Raw genomic sequence first — 7937 nt, forward strand, 5'->3', positions numbered from 1 at the left:
CATATGTGCTGACCAAATTCCATATGCAAAATCCAGCATAAATATTGCATCATGTAACTTCACAATTTCCACTATCTCGTTTTAGTTTGATCCAACAAATGGTTATATACAAACGTGTTGCAGTATTCCAGCAGCAACTGGACAATTTTCCTATTTTTCACTGGCAATTCTGTTGCTAAGTTTTTCTTTCTTTTGTTTTCTCCTCTTTAGTCAAAATGGACCATTAAATTGCTCAATCCATGAACCAGCCAAAGATGCCCAGTTCACAGCAGTGCCCACAAGTAGCTCCCAGAACCAAAGGTCCACCGCGAGAACTGAAGAAAAGATAAGCAGAGCAAGTGTCTCGTATCTATTCAAAGGCCACCCTGAGACTTCAGCCATGGTCTTCAGGAACGGAAGAGATTCCCTGTCTAGCTCCCGGCTTCTTATTGACCATGCTGTGACCCATTGCACGTCAGCTGGGACCATATTGAGCTCTTCCTGAAGACGTCTTCCCAGATCTGGCATATGCCCACCTCCATAAAGGACAGCTATTCTCTTATATCCTCGGTTTATTGCTTCCTGTATCTTCTCAGTAGCAACTCTGTTCCTTTCCCCAATGATAACTGACTTTTCCTCAATGGGTGAGGTCATAGATGTGAAACTACAAAATACAGAATGAAAATAAGAATTATTCAACAATGCATAGCTTTCCTTAGTGGACAGAGTACTCTTTTTCTTTTTCTTTGACAGAAGGCCAAGGCCCTGCTTTTCATTAAAGCAAGGAAAGAGTTTGAGAAAACCGGGGTTGCCGGCTTCATAGCATGGAAGAGCAACACAGCAAGCTACCAAAGCTAACATGAACACAAAAGCATCCCACAAGCCGAGATGGAACCAAGTGGACAGAGTACTCACTCGGAGGTCAATTGCTTAGCCAGAAAAATCTTCAGTGCAGCTCCAAAATCTAGTCTGGACAATGCTTCAAGCTCAGGATATCCACCTTGATCACTGACCGGCAAGCAAAGCCCAGTGATAAGGAATAGTCCAACAAGTGGCATTGGTAGAACACGTGAGGCCCAAAGCAGCTTGGACCTCCAAAAGTCAAGACCATCAGGTAACGTTGGTTGTACCAAGGCTTTAGTTGATTTCAGTGTCATGTCCACAGCAAATGTGAAAAGACTTTCACCTCTTTCACTCTGACAGAAATAAAAGGTACAATTAATATTTAGTCTATCTCAAAGTTCAATGGGCCATGGCAGAAAGTAAACTACAGAATAATGTGCATATGGTTTTACAGGACTGTTGGGTAAATTCAGTTAGCAAATCATGGGGGAAAGGTACAACCAAAATATCCTGTTCCATAACTAGTATGACAAATGGAAACCTACAGCACCCTCCAACAGTAATAGCACAAACCGATCCAAAAATCATACTTCTTATTCTCAAGCTGTTATCACAAGGGGAGGATTGAAGGTGACAAAAATGTGTAGTGTAAGCAAGCACATCATTACCTGGAGCTGCTTGAATGTCTCAAAATCAAGGTCAGCATGCTGCCATTTTTCATTTCCATAGTCAAGGCAATCAAGCTGGTAATCCAACGAAAGGATGTTTGCCATTTGCTTCTGTATGAAACCAAGAATACTGAATCCTCTACGTGAAGATTTCAGCTTATTTGCAAATGTTGGGTCCTTCCGATTTTTTAAGTTCTCACGGCTTGTCACCATTTCATACAGGACACAATCATAATCTCGAAGTGCTTGCTGGAGCCTATCGAAGTATCTGACAAATAAAACTGTATATTTCAGCTGATGCACTTAGCCTACTAGTCAACTATACAGATATTGCAACATTGTGAGAATGGAAAATGAACACAGTGTATCTTCCAATAAGCAAATGATGAGTGCCATAGACAAAAGTTTTTCAATGCCAACAACTATGACTGCCAGTAGATAGTAATGGGTAAACATGAAAGAGCCTAGAGCACATACTCTTTGTCAGCAATGTGGACAGTAGAAACCAAATCAACCTGCAGCAAACAGAAAGTTCAAAATCAATCACAGACAAGAGGCTAATTGAGAAGTAACACAAGTTCACTAGTAACTACTTAGTCGGAATTTCTTATCAATCAAACACTAAGCTAGCTCACAGATGGAATTTATTCCATTTCATCTATGTCGATAGCTCATGTAGACTATCAAAAACCCAAAACCCGAGTACGCCCGTAGCAAGAAGAGAAGTAAAATTACAACGCCGGGGAATAGTTCTTTTTTTTTTCAACAAGCTGAAACCGTGAGAAGTGAATTGCAGTTTGCTGCTGGGATTGCGCAGAATTTATACTCGTCCCGTTGAGAAAAGTCTCCATGATTCGGAGAGACACGGTGCCACGTAGCTTCAGTCAAGAGGCTTACATGGAGGAAGGGGTGGAGGATTGACCACGGGAACCGCTTCTCGTAGCGCACCACCGCCGTCTGCAGCTCCCCGCCGCACACCCCGGTGCCCCCACCTCCGACGGACCCCGGGCGGCGGTACCGCAGGTAGTCGGTGATGGAGCTGCAGCTGCTCGCCACGAGCCGCTCCGGCGCCCCATCCGCACCCGCCGCCGCGACGAGGACCCCCCGCCGGCGCGCGCGGGACGGGAACGAGGCGGCGGCGGCGGCGAGGGAGGGCGCCGCCGTGGAGAGCATGGCCGGCCCTCCCGTCCCCCGCGCGTGGCAGCGAGCTAAGGTTAGGGCTGTGGGGGCGGTCGGTCGGAGCGGCGTCGGCGGCGGCAGTGGAGGAGGCGAGGTCGCTCGCTGCGGTGGTTTGGCTTTCCCCCGCGGAGATGGGGGAATGGATGGTGGTGGTGATTGGTTGGTCGGTCGTCGCGGCGGGGACGGGTGGGTCCCGGATGCTGACAAGCAGCGTAGAGGGTGGAATTTTTTTTATTTTTTTAAACTTTTTAAAAAATAAATTTATTACTAAACCTACGAAAAAAATATTTCTATCGTACGAACCTTTTGGTCACATCACCAACATTATACCATTGTCGATGGGTGGCAGCACTGTGGCGTGCCATGCCCGAACAGACGGAGTGACGGTGTTTTCTTGCCACGCCATCAACATTGGTGTGGCCAAAAGGTTTAGTTTTGAAAATATTTTCTACGGAGGTTTAGTGATAAAAATATTTTAAAAAATGTATAAAAATAAAAAAAATTCTAGATGGTGGGGAGTGGCGTGGCGTGGATGGCCGTGCGGCGACCAGACCGACCGTCCATGGTGAGCCTTGCGTTACGTGGAACAACTTGGGCTCGCCGATTTTACATTCTGTTCCCACGCGTGTTATTTATCTCTACCGTTTAAAAGCCGCGTGTGAGTTCCATAACGACAAAAATACTCTCACTTCCGGTCTTTTCAGTTGACGTGTTATCTTTGCTGGACCCTTCAACTTAAAAATTGTTGCGTACATATGTAAAATTATAAATGATGTTTAAAGTTAGCTTAGTAACACATTAGATCGTAACAAAATAATTAATAATTATATAATTCTTTTAAATAAAATAAATGATCAATCGTACTGAAAATAATAATATAAAAATAATATCTTACCGATCATTATCGTTTTAAAATTTAACATTTTCAATTTCTATCTGAATTGTTTTGAATTTAATTTCGCACTAAATAGTGCAATTCATAAATTTTCATAAATATGAAAAATTTCCGACCATACCGATACCATTTCCAAAAATATTATTAAAATATCATATCGTTTGCGATCGGTTCCTGCTGTTTCCATTCCTAATTGTCAAGCCGTCGGTCCTAGAGATGGCAACGGGGACCCGCGACCCGAAACCCGATGGGTATTTACTCCATTAGGGTATGGGTATGGGCTAAATGTATTACCCGTGCGTAAGTAAACGGGTAAATATCTTCACCCAGCGGGTACGCGGTTATGAGAACGTTCCTATGATACCCATACCCATTTACCCGCGGGTAATAAATACCCGAAAGCCCAAATAAACATTCTGGTTCATATACGAAATTAGGCTAGCCCAATATGAAACCCTAGGTATTTAAGCTTCAATCCATATATGAAATTACGTGGATTTATATATTGTCTACTACTACTTAACTACTACTTGATGGGATTTATGGTACTGTGTAACTGATGTGGATGCCTTGTCGTTGCCTGGTTGCTACAATTGGATCAAAACATTTTGTGTTATTTTTATTGTCATGTCAAATTTGGTGGGTAAATGGGTGACCCGCGGGTGAGACTTATCCAGGCGGATACGGGTATTGGGAATTTTTTATACCCGTGACAGGTATGGGGATTTTGATGGGTCTAAATTTTAATAGCGAGTATGGGTATGGGTACCAATACCCGATGGATATTTACCCATTGCCATCCTAGTCGGTCCGTCCTCCCTCCAGCATGCGCCTCGTCTAATTAGCTTGGCAATGTTCAACTCTTTAGTTTTATATAAAAGATCTCATAAAAAAAGTTTTATATAAAAGATGATCGAATGGTCGGTGCGGCATAATAGTTTGGTATAGCCTGGTTAGATTGGGAGGTTAGTTCTTTTGCCCTGACAAAGGTAGTGGCACTATTACACTTGCTCTATTTTCTTCATCAAATATAAAATTTACATGTTAATATACTCAATTTTTTTTTGGTGTTCAGCATCTATTACAAAATTATTAAGGTTACTAAAAATGCATGTCATATGTATGAGTTACAATAAATTTATTTGATGTTAATCTAATTCAATATAAATATAACAATTTTTACTTTAATTTCGAGGTGAAAAAAAATCCAAAACAGAAGTATTTGGGAACTTCTGATATTATGTTCGCTTTGTGGGCCACATGAATTTTCGTCGGATATATTCTATAGTTACGTTAAAATCCCATATCGGTGCCTCAGTCCAGAAAATTGACGAACATGTACCTGAAAATTTCCGTTGATTTGAAAGTAACCCATCTGAACTGCAACAAACAAAAAGTTGGTTCACTAACAAAATTTAGCTTAAGTTGAATTTGTAATCTCTATCACATATTCATAAGAGGAACATTTTATCTCATCGCCAGCTTGGGGATGTAGCTCAGATGGTAGAGCGCTCGCTTAGCATGCGAGAGGTACGGGGATCGATACCCCGCATCTCCAAATTCTCCTTTTTTTTTTCTTTGGCCCTTTGTCGTAAAAGAGATGAATATATCTAGCGATAACAACGGGTCGGGTTTGGTATGGCAGAGGAATTACCCGTCTGCCAAATTCTCTGTGTTTTTTTTTGCTTTTGCCCTTTGTCGTAAAGAGACAAATATATGTAGGGATGGCAACGGGTCGAGTTTGGTATGGGTAGAGTAATTACCCGCCCACCAACTCGAAGGTTGCGGGTTGAATTTTCTGTCCGTACCCACGGGTAAAATATGATACCTTACCGGGTAGTTATCGGGTGCCCGTCAGGTATTTCATTTCACATGTCAAAGTACATTAAAAATCATTTCAACGTATACAACAAACTAAACATACCGCTCATAATACAATATTGCATCACATATAAAACGTTCAACAAATACAACATATTATTCATAATAAAATATTGCAACAAATACAACAAACTAATCATAGCAATAATAATAGCACATAACACATTATCTGATGTTCGGATTCAGCCATTTAATATTGCATCACACATCAAAAGTTTAAGACATGTCACATCAAAATTTTTAGCTAAAAAAGTACATCACGAATATTACTACATGACTAACATAATAAGGTTTTAGCCAAAATTCAATATGTGGGCTACGTTCGGGTACCTTACGGGTTACCCGCAGGTGGGAAAAAATACCCGTGCCCGTACCCGTGTTGATTCTGGTCGGGTACGGGTACTACCCGCAGGTAAAAAATTATACCCGTACCCATCCCCGTTTGGTCGGGTACCCGGTACCCGTATCCAAATTGTCATCCCTAGATATATCCGATGTCATCTTTAGTCTTTTAATGAAAAAAAGAGATAACATATTTGTAAACGAAAAATAATTTACGAATATAATTTTATATGTTTTTCTCGTGATTTAAAAGCAAATGCTAGAAAATAAACTATAATAAAATACATCAAAATTAACTCAAACAAAAAATAATTTGCGAATATAATTTGTATATGTGTTTATCGTGATTTAAAAGCCAATGCTAGAAAATAAACTATGATGAAAAACATCAAAATTAATTTTAGCTTATAAGCAAAAAAACAACTTAAAAATGGGGGTGATCATGTTTTCCTTCTGCTCATTTTTGTTGGGAGAAAAAACATATTGTTTTCGTTCTGCCCTACTTTATTGAAAAGATGTGCAGAAACGTTTTGCAGAAAAACACAAATGACATATTTAAAAAAAATTTATAGAAAAAACTTTTAGCAATCTAAAAGACAAGATAAAAACCCTAAAAATTAAGTGTATATTTAAAGTTAAAAATTCGAATCATGGCTTAAGTTTGACATAGCCCGTCGTCCTATTATCCCCCTTCTGCTTCTACCCTACACACGGCGCCGCCCACCGCCCCTGCTGCTTGCCTTCTCAAACCGACTAGAGCAGTGTTGGGCAACACCCTACCTACTACTACCCATATTCTCGTTTTTCAAGCGCACAAATCCCAGACTATTAAACGGTGTATTTTTTACGAAAATTTTCTACAGGAAAATTACTTAAAAAACCATGTTAATATATTTTTTTATTTTTTATAATTAATAATTAATTAATTATATATTAATCTATTACTACCGTGGCCTAGCTCAGCTGCAGGCATTCTTGGTGCTAAGCATCAAAATAGGGTCATCACCGCCTACTGCTCCTCCGCCTGACGCTCCTCCTGCAGCGTCACCCCCGTTGCTTGCGGAGGAGCACGTACATCTTCTATTGTTAAATGTTGCGTATCTTGATTACACTTGACTTGGTGTAACCATCTGTAGGTATCTATTGTTTCTATGATTGATGATGAAACATTCGAAACAGTTTTCGTATGATGGTGAAATTAACATTTATTAACAGTATGGCACAACATCATTATCCACCACTTTGCGAAACGCCGATCGTCCGGATGGTAGGCGTTCCCAGAAAATGTGGCGTGCGATGCACTTGTTAATTAATCCTAAGCGGCGGCACCTAGCGAGCGCGGCCGCCCGATCTGCCGGCTATCGTATCGATCGATCAGGTTGAAGCGTCAGATGTAATTAAGTCCAAATCAAAAGAAACATTATTAGAGTTGAGAGGGGCTGCACTCCTAGTAGTACAATCTGAAATCAAGAGAGACAGTGATGCTACACTGTTATTGCTGCGTGTACGGACTTCCTCCGGTTTTTTTTAAGATGTTGCACAGTTTGACTGTCTGTTTCATTCAATTGTTTTTTTAAAAATATGCAAAATTATAAGTTAGGTTTAAAATGTCTTTAAGTAATAGACCAGATCATGAAAAATAATTAATAATTATATAGATTTTTAAATAAGACGAATAATAAAAAATCTAAAAGTAAATAAAATGAAGTGAGGGAGCTGTAATCTTTAATCTGACACATACGCGTGGTAAGCCATCAACTAATATAAAATTAGTATACTAGTCAATTTTTTGCCACATTTTCTGATAATTAAGTTTAAAGTTAAAAATTTAAAATTTCGGCGTATAATCAAGATAAGCCGGGGGCGGGGGGGGGGGGGGGGCAAACCCGTTTAGGTGTGGGGCTGTTGTGAAAAACAATGGGGACACATGTTGCTATTCTTGGCAAGACAACTAGTCAAGAGAAACGGCTGCACATACATGCCGCTTTCGGTACGGGATACAAGTTAACTTATCCCATCGTTTTTCATGTGTATGTTTTTAACTTCTAAATGGTGTATTTTTTATAAAAAATTTCTATAGAAAAGTTACTTTAAAAAACAATATTAATCTATTCCATATTTTTTAATAATTAATTAATTATGTATCAATC

General features: G+C 40.0%; 1 protein-coding gene and 1 non-coding gene across 2 annotated transcripts; one reads left to right on the forward strand and one right to left on the reverse strand.

Annotated features, from left to right (window-relative positions):
• Positions 1 to 74: 74 nt before the first annotated feature.
• LOC102707054 lies at positions 75 to 2783 on the reverse strand. Its single transcript, XM_015840638.2, has 5 exons — positions 2388 to 2783; positions 1968 to 2005; positions 1491 to 1758; positions 895 to 1175; positions 75 to 643 (listed from the first exon to the last, which is right to left on the reverse strand). Exons 1-5 carry the CDS (start codon positions 2661 to 2663, stop codon positions 211 to 213), a joined length of 1296 nt encoding a protein of 431 aa, XP_015696124.2. The 5' UTR covers positions 2664 to 2783; the 3' UTR covers positions 75 to 210.
• Positions 2784 to 5049: 2266 nt separating this feature from the next.
• Positions 5050 to 5122, forward strand: TRNAA-AGC. The gene has a single exon. It is a non-coding gene; the product is annotated as a tRNA-Ala (tRNA).
• The last annotated feature ends 2815 nt before the right edge of the window (positions 5123 to 7937 follow it).

This window comes from Oryza brachyantha, chromosome 8 (assembly GCF_000231095.2).
Source record: "Oryza brachyantha chromosome 8, ObraRS2, whole genome shotgun sequence".
Taxonomy (NCBI): domain Eukaryota; kingdom Viridiplantae; phylum Streptophyta; class Magnoliopsida; order Poales; family Poaceae; genus Oryza; species Oryza brachyantha.

Excerpts from the sequence above, each read along its gene's own strand:
- LOC102707054 (XM_015840638.2), bottom strand. The coding sequence starts at position 2,663 with ATGCTCTCCACGGCGGCGCCCTCCCTCGCCGCCGCCGCCGCCTCGTTC. Across the intron at positions 2,006-2,387 it reads TCCTCCACCCCTTCCTCCAT|GTTGATTTGGTTTCTACTGT; the intron begins GTAAGCCTCTTG and ends TGTTTGCTGCAG. Across the intron at positions 1,176-1,490 it reads AGACATTCAAGCAGCTCCAG|AGTGAAAGAGGTGAAAGTCT; the intron begins GTAATGATGTGC and ends TATTTCTGTCAG.